The sequence below is a fragment of the Epinephelus lanceolatus genome, chromosome 14, assembly GCF_041903045.1.
Source record: "Epinephelus lanceolatus isolate andai-2023 chromosome 14, ASM4190304v1, whole genome shotgun sequence".
Classification (NCBI taxonomy): domain Eukaryota; kingdom Metazoa; phylum Chordata; class Actinopteri; order Perciformes; family Serranidae; genus Epinephelus; species Epinephelus lanceolatus.
Window position 1 is genome coordinate 44,336,318 of NC_135747.1, and position 15,799 is coordinate 44,352,116.

Genomic DNA, 15,799 nt, shown 5'->3' on the forward strand with positions numbered 1-15,799 from the left:
AACGACTTATGAGACATAACTGAGCAGGAGAATGTTCATCATATACTTCCATCATAATGCTCTAAGACCCAACACACTCTAAACTTTCAGAGTTTGAATCTAATGAAAACACAGTGTTAATATTCATGACTAGAAAGACTCGACACACAGCGCTGAGCTGCATCTCAAATTCATCCTCAGGTTCCCAGCTTTCAGTTGACGTGTACCACTCATATGTGGCGTCTACTGTTGACCTGCTGTCTCCACCTAAAGATCCTCTGTCCCCTCTGAACAAGACAAAATAGGTCTATGGTGGGAGGGGTGGAGCATTAGTGCTGCTAGTTGGGCAGTCCCTGGTTCAACATGTCGTCCTGCTCATAAACATCCTGTAATTTTGTCTAAACAATCCACCAAAATCTATTTCTGAAAACATCTGAGGTGAGAAGTAGGAAGTCCCACTGCTGAATCTTTGGTGAGTCAGTCACAGCACGCTGGACGGACTCGTTCACATAAAGTTAAATCTAATCTACTGCACATAGATACAGACCGATGACACACCACAACCCACAATCCTGCACGGGTCCATTTTAGAAAACCCCCACCCGTCCATCATCGTAAAGCTCGGCACCAGAACCGACCCATTACCTGTCATTATGTCAAAGTCAAAGCTGCATCCATTAAATAAAGTCCCGTGACTAGTCCCACACCCATGATCAACCCCCCCAGGCTCCAGTCCCTCACATGAAGTTGGTTCTCCGTCTCTTTGACTGGATGGTGAAAACATTCAATCACTGCCAGGTTAGGAAACATGTTAGCATGCTCCTTCCACCACCAACAAACCTCCAAAGGTTACACTTGTGTCACTGACTTTCAAAATAAAAGCAACTGTCAGAATATTACACATATACTGCACATCTTTTTACTCTGGTTTGTTCTGAGAAAGAAAAATAGATTTTTGTTCTCACCCGCTGCCCTCCCTCATGGAGTTCCTTTTAACCCATGATTTTATATATATATATTCATATTTTTACCCGTCACACAGCTTTCTGCAGGATACCTGTCGGTGCAGGACTATGCCGCAACACTTCCTCGAGACTCACCCCAACAATCCCCCCAAGCACCGCACGACTGCCTCTCCTGCTCTCCAGAGGAAATGAATAGAAAGCTTTGAGATGCCCCTTGTCACCAGATCTGGTGGAAATGCACTCAAGGATACTTCAATCTAATCTATAAATATATTGCAGTGCATTTAAAGGAAGGCAGAAGTAGATGTGCATTTAAAGCTTTGAAGCCTGAGCTGTTCTTGCAGTTTCTCCCTGTGCTGCTCAGAAATGCCATCAACATAATTTACCCTCTGTGGACGTCACAGATTCTGCAGGAGATATTACTGAAAAGAGCAAGTTGTGTTGATTCCAGATGTATCTCAAAAGAAAACTGCACAAAAAAGGGTTAAAATCACTTAATCTGGAGCACCTGTAGCCTTTAAGTGACGGCATTCAATTCAGACTTGAGAGACTTTAAATGTTAGAGAAATGTTTCCAACCTAATAAATCTGCAGGCTTGATGTTTTTGTGTGCAAAGCATCTCAGGAGCTTATTCAAACACAAGGACAGCTTGTAAAATTGCTAATGCATTTCCTCAATGTGGCACACGTCTGAGACCTGCTATCCAACAGGACGGAAGACACAGAAAAGCAAAGAGAGCAATTTTCCTGCTGCCTCTCTACGTTTCAGTTAAAGTGGCAATAAAGCCTTTAAATGTTTTCTATTCTCTGATCCTCTTTGCTATCTCTGGGGCCAGCATCAGATATCCTGACATACCATCAGCGGCTGAGCGGCTGGCCCCAGCAGCATGCTAAACTCAGCTCCATTCAGCTGCCTGATGGATGGCTGCAAACACGCCACAGCTCTGATAGCTCCACTCCAATTAAGCCCCACCACTGTAATCATGAGCGAGGGGGGAAACACAGACAGGTGGCAAAGTAAGACGGTGTGCAAAATGAAAAATAAGATCAGAGATCCATGCCTGATACTTTTTCTTTTAAGTGAACATTTATGTCTTACAGGGGCATCGCTCTCGTGCTGCTCAAGAGCCCTTCAGATGGCAACATGACAGCACCATTACCCAAACGATGAAAGAGATAGAAGGACTTGTACAAAGTGTGTGAGGCATTTTCTCTGCCTATTATAAGGCCTAAAAAGAGCCGGCTGAGAGAGAAAAGGTGATGGAGGGATGAGGAGACAGTGAAGGAGGAAGGAGAGAAAAAGAAAGTAAGACGAGGAGGATGAAGAGGAGAAGAATGAATGAGAGAGGAGTGGAGATAAGATGGGTGCAGAGAATAGTTCAGGCAGGCGGGGCACACCACAGAGTACAAAAGGCAAATGGAAGAGACAAGTTTTGCAAGGTATTGAACAGGAAATGAGCAACGATGCTGCAATTTCTCTTCTCCTTTGTCTCTCTTCAGAGTTATTTGGGCAGAGCAGATGACCCAGCCATCTCATCTATCACACCACTCCTCCTCTCCTCTCCTCTCCTCTCCTCTCTAAAGGAGGCCGTGAAGCCTGAGCCAAAGGTCTTATTATCAACCATTACTTTCCTACACACACTCCCTTATGAAACATCTTGTTGCTTTGATGGATATTGCTGCACTGGGTGTGATGAAGGGCCAGAGTTTATCTGTGTCTCTTATAAACCACGCTGACCTCTTTACACACACACACACACGCTCCAAAAACACCTCTCTGGGCCTCGTAACATTACGCACAGCCGACTCCATAAATTCCAGAAAACAGACTCCGTATCTAGATTCACAACGTTTCACTCGCTGCCCTCATGCCACGCTCTTATCAGACCCACAGTCTTCTGCTGCGAGCCAGTATCATCCATCTAGATCATGAGCTGGCAGCTCGTACAGTGTGTGCCCATAGGTGGAGGTTACGTGCTTCCAATGCTGTATTGCTGCCTTGTATCTGTGGTGTGGTTGACAGAAAACACAGACGTAGAAACATACGACGTGCTGTGTTTGTGGTGGGGTCTGGCAGATTGGAAAAAAGCGGTGCTGTGCTGTCAAAATAGACCTGCTGCAGAGTTTGATGCTCGACCAAGTGGTAACCTCTGGGCCTGAAGAACGAAGCCAAAAACTGCAGTTCTTCAAATGGCCACTTGAGGCTGGCTCCAAAAGTGAGTCAGTCCTCATAGACCCTCATGTTAAAGTGTAGAAATAAACATGTTCACAGCCTGGTACAAAAAACAGTCTTGGTCTCTAAAGCTAATTTCAACTTTCACAACAACACAACAACCTGACATTTACTATTGATCCTTCTTGGACTGTTGAAAAGTTTCAGGTAACAACAACATTTTTGTCCTTGACTTGAGCTCGTACTTCAACATTATAGAATAATTCTGGTTTATTACAACATAGTTCTGGCCATCATTTCCATCTGCTTTGATAACACTTACTCCAAGAGCAAGTCATTCCTCATAAACAACCATATTAAAAACACCAGAACTTAACGTCTACAGCCTGGTACAAAAGAACACTGTCGTCTTCATTGCTAATGTCCCTGCTCATGACAACTATATGGGGGATACATTTAAATGTATCTCACTAATTTAAATGTCATAAAGGCTTAAAGTTACGCATAATTAAGGGCGTCGTCGCTGAAGGTGTAGGGATGCACCGAAATGAAAATTTGTGGCCAAAGCCGAATAATATTAAAGGTCCCATATTATGCTAAATGCACTTTTGCATGTTTTTCACACATAATTATAAGTTACCGGTGTCTGTGGAGACCCCCTGAAGTGTTTGCAAATGCGTCCTCTCAGTATTTCTCCTTCCCTGCATTTCTGTGAATGAGCCCTCCCACAAGCTGTTTCTATTTAGGTCCTCTAGTTACGTATGTAGAGGACCTGGCCCATCCTACTAGGCCATCCCACTTTCACTGGTGAAGATAAGCCCTCCCCTAAGCTACTGCCGTCTGCCACATTGAGCAACACACCCCCGACAATGCCGAGTGGGAAAGGACGACACGCCAGCTGCTCTGTTGCAAGCTGCAGTAACCAAGACAGAAGTCTTTTTGCAGTTCCAACAGAAGAAGAAGTGAGGACCCAGTGGATATCTTTTATTTTTGATGGAAACCCTCCTGGAACAGTCCCGAAAATACTATATGTATGTGCTAAGCATTTTACACCGGAGTCTTTCAGTAACCTATTTCAGTTCCAGTCAGGCTTTGCCACTAAACTGTGGCTGAATGTTGGAGCCATACCAACTCTCCGTGAGCCGCCTTCAACATCGGAGGAGGTAAGTTGTCATGTTTTACCATGTTTAATCAATGTGAGTGATGTGTTGGCAATATAGGCCTAGCGTTAGCTGTGTAGCTGTTAGCTGTGTAGCTGTAGCTGTTAGCCGTGTAACGTTAGCTGTAGCTGTTAGCTGTGTAAGGTTAGTTGTGTAGCTGTAGCTGTTAGCCGTGTAACGTTAGCTGTAGCTGTTATCTGTGTAAGGTTAGTTGTGTAGCTGTAGCTATTAGCTGTGTAACGTTAGCTGTTACCTATGTAGCTGTAGCTGTGTGTGAAAGGAAACTTTCTGTCTCATTATACCACTGACGCGTAGTGTAGAAAGGTCACAGCAGCTGTAGCCTTTTTTGACATGTATGCTGTTACCATTGGGCATTAGTGAAAAGGCTTTTAATGTTTAACATGTTAATATGTTGACGTTATATTTGCTACTGAGAACGGAGGAGGAGCGGTGGGGGTTGCGGGGGTTTTGACGGAGAGACTGAACTACATTAGTAAAATGTGGCAGCGCTGGAAAGAAACTTAATCTTGTTCTTCCCGGCTGGTCCGCACACTTGGTTGCAGTTTGTAATGCCAAGATAGCGAAGTTCATGCAACAGCAGCTGCTGCTAATCAATGCTCATTAATGGGGCAGAGCTGTAGGCTCAAAAAGTAGTGCACACGATACAGTTTGCCTGTTCTGGAGCTTCAACCGATAACAGCACAGACACAGTGCGCAAGACTACTATGCCAACTAAAGCTTTTTGTGTACTTTACTACATAGAAGACATACTGTAACATGGCTCTGTTACATGGCTATTTTAGTCTTGCTCTCAAGTAATTAGACTTTATTCAAACTTAGCCAATAGGTACAGTAGGCCTGCCCGTTGTTTTTTTCTCACATTGACATATTTTATCTACAAGATGTGTCATAAGACGTGTACATCATTCTTCTGGGTTTTTTTTTTTTTATAATAGTGTTATTTATAGAGTAGATGGTTCATTGATTAATCTTTTTTTGCCTTCTGACATGACCCATTTCAGATAGATAACTTTGATTACTTCCTCAGGTGAGCACACCACAAATGAGTGCAGGAAAAAGAGATGTTTCCTGCCAGACTGATCCCCCCACCACATGCACCGTTGGCACTCAGTTGTCTATGAGGACATTACAGCCACACTTCAGAAGTGCAGGTTTGTAGCTGTGTGTAATTTTTTTTTATTTACATGGTGATGAAAACTCATATTATTTCACTGTAACTCATGCTGTTTTATTGAGGTGTCTTTATACATTGTTGCTTGGATTAACTAGTGAAATAAAATCTTTTGACAGCTGTCCAGGCCTCTGTGTCCTGCAAAGACAGTTGTACATCCACACTTCCTAGTGCAGCCACCAACCCCCTTTTAACTTCCACACCTATAAAGAGACCGGCAAAAAGACCTCGTGAGGAAATGGAGGAGGAAGAGGAGGATCCATTTGAGGGCACATCTTCAATGGCAGAGTCACGAGGGGAGGATGTCACCTATGATCCTGCAAGCTCTGTCTCACTGTCACTTTCAACAGACATGTCGTAAGTTGCTCTAATGTCCTTACATGCATGCCAAATATTATGCGACTTCATTGTAAATACAAAGAGTGAATATTTTGGCAGCTACAGTCTTTATGTGTTAATTTTTTCCTCTTTTTTTCTTTCTTTCTTGAAAGTGGTGTAGTATCAAACGCCCCGCACAAGACCAAGAAGTATATTGTGCATGAGTCCTGCATTATGGAGCTGTTTGAGTTGTGCCCTATTTGCAAGTGTGTGTGTGAGGTTCGGACCAGGACGATTGGGACATTCCTAACCGTGGACCAACTGTGTCCACATTGTCAGTTCACCCGGCATTGGAAGAGTCAGCCTGTTCTAGGGAGTACCCCAGCTGGGAACATCGAACTTTCTGCAGCGGTGTACATCAGTGGAGCATCTTTCTTCAAACTTGAAAAGGTTAGAGGAAAACAAAATGTATATCCTCACAGTAGAACATGGCAAATAGCAGTAAATATAGCAGATCTTTATTTACCATCAAAAATGTTTTTGTTTTTATCTAAATTCAGATCTTCAAAGCTATGCAACTGCAGGTGTTCCAATATGACACCTTTCGTCGACATGCCCGTATGTTCATTGAGCCAGCGATTGTACACCAGTGGACCTCTTCACAGAATGACATCCTACAACGTCTCAGCACGGAGGGCAAGGCCATTGTTGGTGGTGACATGAGGGCTGACTCTCCAGGTATTTTTATGTTGTACTGAAATTGTGAAAATGGGAGATGTGTTTATCTGAAAGGGATAGTTCACCCAAAGATGAATTTTCTGTCATTATCTCATCACTCCCATGCTGCTAGGACTAGAAGTTTTGTCAACTTGCACATGCGAAGACGTTTCAAAAATACACCACAAACTTGTGCTTTTAGCTGTTTGCTCTGCTGCGCTTTGTCTGCACGCTCCTTCTGATGCCGCATGCATACATACTTATAAGTCTGTGTATGTACGTTCATGCTGCATCGATCTCAGTAAACAAAGCAAAAAGAAAAGGTTGATGGCATTTTTTTTTTTTTTTTACAAAAGTCTTGTCTTGTGTGAGCTGAAGGATACTTTGATTACTTTAGATGAGCAACATGCCAGCATTTTTATGAAATTATGACATTTTTAGTACATTTGAAGCTAAGTAACTGTACTCTGCAGTTCTGTGAAAAATAAGCGTCTAGTCAAACATGGTGGCATAATAGTTGGCACTGTTGTCTCAGCCCGAAGGTGCCAAGTTTGATTCCCAATCTGGACTAGGGCCTTTCTTTATGGTGTTTACATGTTCTCTGCATGTCTGTGCGGCTTTCCGCCAGATGCTCTGGTTTCCTCCCACCATCGAAATATACACATTGTGTATGAAAGTGTGAATGTGACAGGACCCACTTGAAAAAAAATTCAAACACAACTAATGAGGTTAGTGATAAACCCTTAGATGATGTCAGATGAGCATGGATGTTGACAAAACTTCACAAATTCTTCTATTGGTATGGGTGTGTGTGGGAAAGGTACAGTAAAAACAAATTTCTACCCCCCAAAAAGGTGTGTAGTATAATGTATTATGATTTATATTTTAGAGATTGTAACAATGTTTTCCCAGGGCACTCCGCAAAGTTTGGAAGCTACCTCAAAACCAACAGAGTTATTGATATTCAATTGGTTCAGGTGAGTGTGATTGAATGAGGTTTTAATGTGTTTTCATATTTATATACAAGTTTTATATAAGTGTTTGTTTGTGATTTGACAGAGCAACGAGGTTGGTGGAAGCTACCACATGGGAAAAGAGGGGCTGCAGAGGAGCCTGACCTTGTTAAATGAACGGGGTGTGACTCTGGACTGTATTGTTACTGACCGTCATCCACAAATCCAGAAATTCCTGAGGGAAAGCAACATCACCCAATTCTTTGACGTTTGGCATATTGAGAAAGGTATTATTCCTGATGATGATTTACAGTGTAGCAAATATAGAGAAGCACGCTCACCATATAGGTGATAAATTTGGAATTCTAGAAAGTGCATTGAAGCAGTCACCACTAAACACACACAGCAGTTTTTTTGGTATGTGTGCAGCTAAATTCCATGATTACACTTATTGTCTTTCATGCTTCTCACAATCAGGTGTCCATAATGTAACATTGTTGCACTGTTAAACATGAATGTTTTTTTCTCTACAAGTGTGATTCACTTTTTTTTTTTTTTTTTATAAATTCTGCATAGTGAGTGATCATTCAGTAGCTCCTATGTTTGTGATTATTATTACAGAAGACGAATGTATTTCTTCTGATCTTCAGGAATTTCAAAGCAACTAGACAAGTACGCCAAGATGAAAGACTGTGAGAGGTTACGGAAGTGGATGCGTTCAATCAAAAATCACATCTACTGGACTGCAGCATCATCCACGACTGGACCTGAGAGGGTGGCAAAATGGAACTCCATCCTGAACCATGTGCAGAATATCCACACACATGAGGACCCCATTTTCCCTAACTGCCAACATGAACTGCGCAAAACCAGGGACAAAAAGAAATGGCTGAAAGCAGGTTTGTTATATGCATAGAAAACATTAGTATTAAGTGTATTATTAAATTTAAAATTGTATTCATTCATTCCTTTTTTGTCTTTTAAAGAATTCTGAAAAACAATATCCTGGGCCGCTATTTTCGTGGTCACTAAAGGAAATAGGCCTGTATTTGGCACAGGCATTGACATAAGACAGGCCTCTTTGATTATTTTTACACTAATATTCTTTCACAATTGAGATGGGAAACACTATCAAAGTGATTATTTGAATTGGATTACATTTAATATTATCGCTATTATACTGCAGTGTGAAATAATAAAGTATTGCATTTGCCGGTCAGAAAAATTGTTTTTGGAGCCATCTTCTGTGCTTAAAAACACATAGTCACATAGGACTAATAACAGACCAGGGGTTTATCTGAAAATAGACTGTTAATTGAAATGTTACAGTAATCAAAGAAGACTATGTAATTAATTTGGTATTATGTTTTTCCCCGCCTATTTAGGAACACCAGAATTCTTCAAATTGGAGAAGGTCATGTCGAACAAGCGAATCCTGAAAGCTGTGGAAAAAATCAGTCCCCACCACCAAACATCATCTGTGGAGGCTTTCCACAGTGTCATCCTTCGTTTTGCACCCAAGAACGTGGTTTTTCGTTTTCTTGGAATGCTGTGCAGGTAAAGATAACGGAGCTAACTCGATAAATCTTAGCATGTGCAAATTATTTTCAATGTAACATTTTTATTGTATCTCTAGACTCTACTTGGCTGTACTCTACTACAATGAGAATGCTGACCGACCACAAGCCAAAACTTCTGCTGGAGAACCAGTCTTCAAGGTGCACTTCCCAAAGGCCAAGAAGGGAGAGTGTGTGGCTAAACCAGTTAAGACTGAGCCAACTTTTCGTAAGTTTAAAATACTTTATTTTGTATCCAAATACAGAAATGCAAACTTTTAGCCATCTTATTTACATAACTTACAAAACACAATAAATTATTTATAGAATATAAAAAGAAAACAATCATGTAAAGTGAAATGCAAATAACTTTCAAAATGTTTGTTTTTGTCACATGTGCCCACACAAATAAAATGTAAGCTTTTTTCCCCCCCTTGTGCTTTATCTAAATATTGCACAGACTATGTTCAGGACTTGATGGACCTGATCTTCGAAAAAGTCTTTGTGGACCCGGCACCTTACATGGAGGAGGTAATGAAGATTCCCATCCCAAGAGACTTGCAAGCAGAGTATGTGCGACCAGACAAGGAGGAGGTCATCGCAAGCTATGTCTCTCGCTTCAATCAAGAGGGGGCAGCTTGAATCCTACGTATCTGCCTTCTGGATCCGGAAATTCACGGCGTATACGTAGCACCACACATGCGGGAACAACCACCCGTACCCTTCGTCCAAGGAAGCCCCAACACCATCCAACAAAGCTTCGGTATCCCACATACCTGAAACGCTTGAAAAAACCAAGTGTTATAACACATTAATTATTTTACAACATTTTTTACATTCAGGTGTCCTTAAAAGCCCAAAGGCAACTTTTAGTTAACATCTTATTTTGAACTGTAATCTCCTGTAAATATTGTATATATATTTTCATTTTGTTTTCTATTTGGGATTTTTAAAATATTTGCATGTTTTCTATTTTTATATAACTTTGGTTTGATTTGATCACTTTTTTTATACTCATTTATGTTGTGATTGTGAGAAAAAGAACACTGATGCTGCTTTTTTGTCTTTTGCAAATAAAAGCACCACTCAACAAATTTGTTTCATTTCAAAGATCATATATGTGAATGCAAACAAAGCTATATTGTATGAACAAGATGGTTTTGAATTTTAGCTATTACTATACTATTGTGGTATGACTGTTATGCCCACTGAAATATGACTTGATAGCATGAAGTCACACAATAATGCTTATATTTTTCATGTCATACAATAATACTTAATTTTTCATGGGGGACATTGACAGAGATCATACAGATAAAACAAGCCAACTTACTTCTCTATTCCCCTGATCTGTAAACGGCCATAATTTGCTCTGTAGTGGTTGAATTCCCTCTGTAAAGAGTAGGGATTCAGGCAAACAGGCTCTAAACCAGGGTGGTCCAACATGCAGGTCATATGGTCATCTACCTGCTGCATCCGTCTTAGAACCTAGGGTAAAATGTATAAGGTAAGTGTTAATGTGGATAACAATAAAATGATGTAATAAGTCAAACTGTGGCCAAAACAATATTACCTGTGGTATTTCCCGGCAGCAGACATTCTCCTGCTCTGTAGGCATTGTTGCACAGTTTCCACATGAGCACCTGTAATACACACCATAAAAATATTAAATAAATATTAAACAAGAAAATGCAAAACTGGATTATTGTAGGCTACTCAGTAACATTTCAAAAGCACATTATTTTGAATTAGAAATGATAGTTTATTGAGACTGAAGAGAACAGTGGAAATAGTGTTTGCAGTAATCATAAAACAGATGTAAGCTACAATAATTACTGTAAGATAGCCACGAGAGTATGTATGGACAAATTGCTGGTTTTTGAAGCAGGGCAAACTACAAACACAGCAGACTGCCTTGAATTCTGATAAATGAGTAGAGGTGGATGATTACAACTAGATAATATATTGATAAAACATCGCAATGTTGAATTATAGTGTCATTATTTCGTTGTAATAACTAAGCCTGTGGGTAATGGAGCGTAACGTAGGTTCGTCTGCTCAAACATTAGAATTGTGTGTTGTTCTCCAGCATTAGATTTGTTTTTTTGTTTCTCTGAGAAACACTTGCCGTTTTCAGGTTTTGTACTTTTCAATGGGCATAAGAAAGAGTCGTATACATTATATACAAAGTTAAAAAAGAAAAAGAAAAAACGAGGCAATATCGCGTTGTATTGGCGTTTTGAACCTTTACCCTTTCAATAGGCGTAACAAAAGGACACTATTCTCCGTTGGAAAAAACATTGTCAAAAACGTTTAAAAATATCAAAACTTACCATTCAGAAACTTCTTGCTGCATTCGCACTACTTCCTCTTGTTCTTCTTGCTGCTCTTCTCCCTCTTCAACCTCAGATTCAGGGTCAAATACATCAGTTTGGACTATCGCGCTCCTTCTAGCCGCCATCTTTACAGACTCTGACTGGGTTGTCATGGTTGCGGGTTGGTGGGGGCACGGCCTTCGGGAGGGAGGGGGCGTGGAAAGCAGCAGCTCATTGCATTAAAGCCACAGTGTACCAAAACAGCTTGTCCAGAATAGGGCTGAATCAGGAGGTTTCAGGTACATGCTGTATGCCTAATCTGAGAGGAATTTTCCTGCACAAACGGCAAATACATGCTCTGGGGGCCTCATTGAAATATTATTTATTTTTAAATGTAGCATAATATGGGACCTTTAAACGCTTGGCCGAATACGGAGTACCGAATACCATTGTTTAGTTTTTCATTAGTTTTTGCAGATGAACCCTCCAGATTAGTGTTGTCACGGTACCAAAATTGGATCCCACTGTACAATACCAATGAAAATACCATGGTTCTGAGTAGTATCACGATACCACAGCGAAAATGAGGCAGATGTGCCTTTTGTCATTTATAAAAAGATAAATCACTTTTCTATAATACATCAATGATATTTCAATGGAATAAATTACTTACTGACTTATTCATACTTCAAAAACAGCATCAATAAGTGATTAACATAGGGGGGGGTCAAAATAAAATAAATAAATAAAATAAGAATCAACCAGCCACCCTCCTCCCCTGACAAGTAAAGAACAGTCCCTTCATAAGTAAAGAACAGTCCCTTCATAAGTAAAGAACAGTCCCTTCATAAGTAACGAACAGTCCCTAAAGTGCGGTGAGGTTTGTGGGCCGTGAACGGCTCGTTTCTCCTCTGACACGTCACATACCTGTGTTCGGCTGGCTCGGCTGTTCAGGTACTTCTGGGCAGTCCACACGCCAAGAAGAGGATATTATTGGAGCTGACTTATCCGTCGCCGGTAAGCCGATGGCCACCATATTTGACAGGAATACATTACTGTCTGCGTCTGTGACCCCTGTTCAACCCACAATCGGTGGGATTCTCTCGTCCAAATATGGTCACTTCTGGCTCCAAATGTCCAAGATGGCAATGGCTAAAATGCCTTCAGAACGGGAGTCCACAGACCAGTGGGTAGTCAGATTAAACATCCAGCAGAGTTTAAAGACTCTCTCTAATATCTGGAAGTACAATCTGAAATTAAAACTAAGTTGTAGTTAAGTTTTTCTTAAAGAAAGTCCATCTTTGTGTCAAAGGTCTGGGAGAGATTAATCTTCTGTTCACGGAACTAAAACAGCTGCCGTACTGGTGATAGATGTATCAGTGCATTTGTTGACAAATTCAGCTCGGTGTCCACGGAGTCAGAGCTGAAATACTTAAGGATGGAGCCAGGCTTTAATGTAGATAGCATGCTCCAGTGGAGGGACCGAGTCAGAGGCCATAGCACGACTGATCCCTTCACCCGGCTCACACACACACTGCCTGGATTAAATCTCACAGGGAAACTGAGCGCCACACAAACACCCCCTCAGAGCGGCAGTGGAACATACGAACACAAACAAAAACTCTGACTTAAATCATGTACACTTTGGTGCACACGCTGCATGCACATTGTGAAATCTTCTTAGCTGGCTCCCTGGTCTCCTCCAGGTGACGAGGTAGCGCTCCAACAAGCTGCTATAAAACGCTCATCAATCACGGAGGCTAATCTCAGGTTCTCACTGACACTTTCATTGTGCAGGCCTTTTCTATACGGCTGCCTCCACATAATGCCCTGCTCTGCCTGCTTTGGCAGGCCGGCAGCCCTGCAGCTCCCTGCCATGAGAGCCATTCTCAAGTGGCGCGCCTTTGAAGTGAAGCACCGGTGAAGCTCGGGCTAATCTGGACATCTGGAGTCCTGCTGTGTGAAGCAGTACAGAGGCAAAGACTCAGCATATAGGTGACCTCCGCTCAGTTTTGTGGGGACTGATAATGGACTTTTCACCACTTCTATGGAGAGAGAATCCTACACAAAGCAGCTGCAGTCTTCAGGCATTACACAGAAAGTCCAGTAAGGAAAAAAAAGGTGTCACAGGGCTCTTTATTTCTGTCTTCAGTTCCATTAGCCAGAGTTCAGACCTACAACACGGTGAGTTGGCCCCGGGGCGCAGAGGGAGGCTCGGCAGAGAGCAAGACTGCAGAAAAAGACTGGAGGAAACGTCTGCAGTGTGGTTTGGAGGGGGCAGAGTATATTTCTAATCACAAGAAAACCTCCTGGCCACCTCTTCCATTTTTGTGTTTCTGTCCCTCGATCCCCACCAGCGATTTTTTGGTCCTCCAATCTTGGTCGCCGCTCTCGGCAGAGGGAACACAAACAGTCCTATTCAAAAATAAACACAGCAATTTTGTGCGTGTTTACCTTTCATTCTGCCATATCTATCTGTGATTCGCTGCCCCCAAACTGTTCTGTTCCATTTCATGCCGTGAGGAAGACCTTGTTTCTCAGCCCACTGTACAGATGAACGGGCGAGATAGAGAGTGCCATTATTCTGCACAATCATTTCTATCTTGTCCCCTCTTGCTTTCTCTTGTTCTTTTATAGCTGCATGCTGACCTGCGTGAATGCCAGGCAGCGAGGTTTTATTGCAGCTGGTACAGGTATATGTTTATGAAAACAGTTTATTCTGTTGGCATGGAAAGGGCCATTCATAACATGATCATACACAGAGAACATGTGTGCTTCAGATCAGTATCCCTTCAGATACACGGGAGCAATAATTTGGTGCATTGAACCCCTTTCAGAACACATAAAGAGCGCACACACACACACACACACACACACACACACACACACACGGCTTCACTGCCTGTTAGGAGGTGATGAGAGAGATTTGAAACTCCGACAGCGCTCGAGGTTCAGGACAGATTTTATAACGCTGAATAGATTCTGTGGCTTGTCTTTAAATTAACCCCATCACTTCTGCTTCCCCGTCAGATCCTGTTTACCTTCCAGAGAACCAGCCGCAGCCCTCATAAATGTTTCTGTGGAGGGTTCAGGTTTATGTTTGGAGCATGACCGGAGGAAGAGCTGAACCCCTTCTGGCTTCATTATCTTATCTTTCACTGGAGGTGCAGTTAGAGGAGAATTTCTTCCTCCCTGTACGATTGTTAGCTCAGAGAGAAGCTCCGACACCAACATCTGACATTTACTATTGATTCTTCTTCCACTGTTGAAAAGGTTCAGTTACATTTCTTTCCTTGACGTGAGGTCATACGGGCGCCTCAACATTAAAGAATAAATCAGTCATCACTCCCATCAGTTATAACATCATCAGAGTCACTGCTCAGGTCTGAGGACGCAGTAACATCACTAAATGCACATGATCTAAAACTCTAATTCCTCGTACTGTAAGAAAACTGACTACACACAGCTACAGTAAGAACAGGAGGTCAAAGCTGACGCAGGAAGTGTCTGTAAAATGTGAATGATGTTTACAGCAGAAAGTTTGGGTATTAATTTTCAGTGTCTTCTAAGACGGACTAACCTCTGGGTTTGTTTACAACCTGTCTGACTGTGTTTATTATCCTGTCTGACTTCTTTTCAGAGTCACTGTGAGCTCAGAGGTAGACGCACACGAAATAAGACTCTATAAAAAGACAGAATTATCCTTTAACTATTATGATGTCAGTCAATATTACTGCTGCAAAATATGATGTTTTTTCTTGTCATCAAGGTGTCAACATGCCGAATAAACACATCACCAGAGACTGTGACGCTCGCTTTGAATACAGAAACATATTAAATTCTTTCTCTGTATCATGTGATCTGTTCACACTGTAACTGTAAATACAACATCTACTGCACATCTGTCCGACGCTGGAGGAAGAATCCTCCTCAGCTGCTCTTCATCAGCTTTTTCTTTGAGATTTCTTCCTGTTAAATATTTTTTGGGAGCTTGTCCTGATCGACTGTGAGACACTGAGGACAGAGGGAGATGTGTGTTGTAAAGTCCTCTGACACTAACTGTGATTTGTGATTTTGGGCCGTATTAGTAAAACTGAGCTGAAATTAAAATTTAAGGGGCAACCTCCTGGGCAAAAAAATGAACCCAGGCTGGCTCCAGGAGTGAGTCAATCCTCATTAGACCTCCGTGTTAAAATGTGGAAGTAAACATGTTTACAGCCTGGTACTAAAAACAGTTTTGGTCACTATGGCTAATTTCCCCATTTATGACGACTGCAGGGGGAGAGACTTTTTATATAATTCACCTGTTTGAGTGTTATGAAAGCTTAAAGTTATGCATAATTAAGGGTGTGGCTGCTTTGAGTGACAGCTAGGTGTCATCTGTTGACAAGCTACCACCACTGCGAGAACGTTGGTTAGGTAACGTGACAACCCAATCTCCCTACGAAGTCTGTTTAACTGTACGCGACAGT

General features: G+C 41.8%; 3 protein-coding genes across 8 annotated transcripts in view; 1 reads left to right on the plus strand and 2 right to left on the minus strand.

Annotated features, from left to right (window-relative positions):
• The window catches only part of sema5ba (sema domain, seven thrombospondin repeats (type 1 and type 1-like), transmembrane domain (TM) and short cytoplasmic domain, (semaphorin) 5Ba), a 278,351-nt gene that overhangs the window by 148,941 nt on the left and 113,611 nt on the right, over positions 1–15,799 (minus strand). The gene's annotated exons all lie outside the window — the stretch shown is intronic.
• On the plus strand, positions 3,621–9,654 carry LOC144466886 (uncharacterized). Its single transcript, XM_078174760.1, has 11 exons — positions 3,621–4,279; positions 5,325–5,448; positions 5,588–5,825; positions 5,960–6,236; positions 6,347–6,524; positions 7,416–7,480; positions 7,563–7,743; positions 8,107–8,355; positions 8,842–9,013; positions 9,093–9,241; positions 9,473–9,654. Exons 1-11 carry the CDS (start codon positions 3,986–3,988, stop codon positions 9,652–9,654), a joined length of 2,109 nt encoding a protein of 702 aa, XP_078030886.1. The 5' UTR covers positions 3,621–3,985.
• LOC144466885 (uncharacterized) lies at positions 9,658–12,130 on the minus strand. Its single transcript, XM_078174759.1, has 4 exons — positions 11,346–12,130; positions 10,586–10,655; positions 10,346–10,500; positions 9,658–9,796 (listed from the first exon to the last, which is right to left on the minus strand). The coding sequence occupies exons 1-4, from the start codon at positions 11,498–11,500 to the stop codon at positions 9,658–9,660; spliced, it is 519 nt and encodes a 172-aa protein (XP_078030885.1). The 5' UTR covers positions 11,501–12,130.